Source organism: Anarrhichthys ocellatus, unplaced genomic scaffold (genome assembly GCF_004355925.1).
Source record: "Anarrhichthys ocellatus isolate YVR2014 unplaced genomic scaffold, GSC_Weel_1.0 scaffold51, whole genome shotgun sequence".
Taxonomy (NCBI): Eukaryota; Metazoa; Chordata; class Actinopteri; order Perciformes; family Anarhichadidae; genus Anarrhichthys; species Anarrhichthys ocellatus.
The window spans coordinates 971,887-974,063 of NW_022280081.1; the positions used below are offsets into that span (position 1 = coordinate 971,887).

General features: G+C 45.0%; 1 protein-coding gene across 1 annotated transcript in view; it reads left to right on the forward strand.

The window, feature by feature from the left end:
* The window catches only part of clybl (citrate lyase beta like), a 31,245-nt gene that overhangs the window by 24,568 nt on the left and 4,500 nt on the right, over positions 1-2,177 (forward strand). The window contains exon 6 of the mRNA XM_031870104.1: positions 1,674-1,798. Within this exon, the coding sequence (XP_031725964.1) occupies positions 1,674-1,798 (125 nt within the window). The remainder of the gene's footprint in view (positions 1-1,673; positions 1,799-2,177) is intronic.

The following is a 2,177-nucleotide window of genomic DNA, read 5'->3' on the forward strand; positions in this document are numbered from 1 at the left end:
ACCCCCCCACACACACACACACACACACACACACACACACACACACACAAAGAGACACCCTCTTTGAGTGTTTCTAAGCCTGCCAATTTTAGTGTGGAAACATGCTCCCGTCTCCAGCCCAGAGGTAAAACAGGTGGCGGAGGAGGGAACACACACTCCTCTTGCCTCAATCCTCGTAGAATGCAACACACACATGCACACGACACGCGCAGGTTGTTGCGTCGAAACAGATTCACATTACTGCTACCAGTTCTAAAATACCACTTGTTAGTAAAGCACTACAGACGAGGTGGTGCACAAATAAACACTCACACACACACACACACACTTACACACTCTCCAGCGTAGCCCTGGGGAGTCCTCAGGCTGTTAGTCCAACAGAAAATGTGCAGTTGACAGTCTCTCTGCTGCACACAAACAAACAAACATGGAGGCATTCATGAATTCACAATGACCAACTAACAAGTGTCACATTTTGTACCGAGCACGTTTCCTTCTTAAAGCTATCTATTAATCATAAGCTGCAAGTCGATGTTCTGTCATCAGAAATTGTCCCGAGCCTTTAACTATACAGTGTGTTGATTGTGTGAAGTGCTGTGTGTTTTTCTGAGGTTAACTGGGGTGAGCAGAGCTGGGTTCTCTCCTCCCCTCTCCCTCTCCTCTCCTTCTCTCTCCTGGGCTAAAAAAATCTTTTTTCTTGCCCGCCCGTTCGGCCACCTTGAGGGATTTGTTGCCGGCGACGGAACTAAGCCCATAAAGTGTCGAGTTCCTGCTGGCTGAGCGCTGAGCCGTCGTTTCTCCCCAGACGTTTTCATAACCTTAACTTATCGCTACAAGTTTGATCTGCAAGCGTACACGGGATTATGTCTGCGGCGTTAGCCCACATTTTAACTAAGAGGCAGTGGGAAGAGGGCGGAGGGCGGGGGGGTGGTCGTGCCAGACAGAGCCTTAACTCCATGTTAAGATTGTGTTTCACTGTTGGAAGGAATGTGACCGCCGACAACGAGCAATTATAGAGATTGTACGGAGGCGGTTTAAAATGTAAAAAAAAGACCAGGATTTTCTTCATATCACAGAATATTTTAAATGAGGATGCATGATGCATCAACACCCTTATAACTGCAATCCTTGGTGTGTGGGTGCATTGTCTTATTCTGGCTACTCTGGCTCTGTTCTAACGTCATCGGTAGACGACTTGTGTCACACAGTGAAGTCTAACTGAGCGTCCAGCAGAGTTTCTGCGAGCAGAAGGGAGACGCTTGACGTCCTTCATGGTGCACAGCACCCTCTGGTCCTGTGCCGCCCATCTGACTCACCTCGGTGCCATTAGGACGTACTGACACAGTCTTGTGCATTTCCTGCTTCTCTGTGTTGTGCTCCTCTCTCGCAGGAACGGTGCCAGCTGCAGTCCCTCCCGATTCTCAGGCCCCTAATTTTTTTATTTTTTTTTATATCCATACAGCTCAAATACAGTTTTATTAAGATAAAAATAATATAATTTTTTTTGGCACAAACTGTGTTATTGATAGCTCCGTGCCAACAAGTCAAAATATTGTTTGTTTTTTTAGCACAATTGGTTCTTGTGTTTGATTTTATTTGAAACAGCTGCTAGCCCGCTGTTAGCATTAGCATATTTAACTTCATCTCCTCTGTGTATGTGTGTGTTTGTGCAGGTAAGCAGGTCATCCACCCAGGGCAGATCCAGGCTGTGCAGGAGGAGTTCTCCCCCAGTCAAGAGAGGGTCCAGTGGGCCAAAGAGCTCATCGCTGCTTTTGACCAGCACCAAAAGGAGGGAAAGGTAACGTTAACCTCCTCTACCAAAAAGTAAAATCCCATTATTTCACAGAATAACAAACTCTTTAGATGTATCTAAAATTGCTACCCGTAGATGCTCATTGCTGTTGCCAGGAAGTTCAACCCTTTGTTAGCATTTGTCCTGGTTGTTCACTGAATATTTCCAGTAATTTGCTCTTAGGCTACAACCTCATTGAGATGCAACTTTAATCATTAAACAGAGTAGCACATATTTATCAAAAATCTGTTAAAATATACACTGACTTCACAAAACAACTATGCATTTTTAGGGATGAGACCTTGGATAAAACAGGGGATTATTTTATATATATTTTTACACACACACACACACACACACACACACACACACACACACACACACA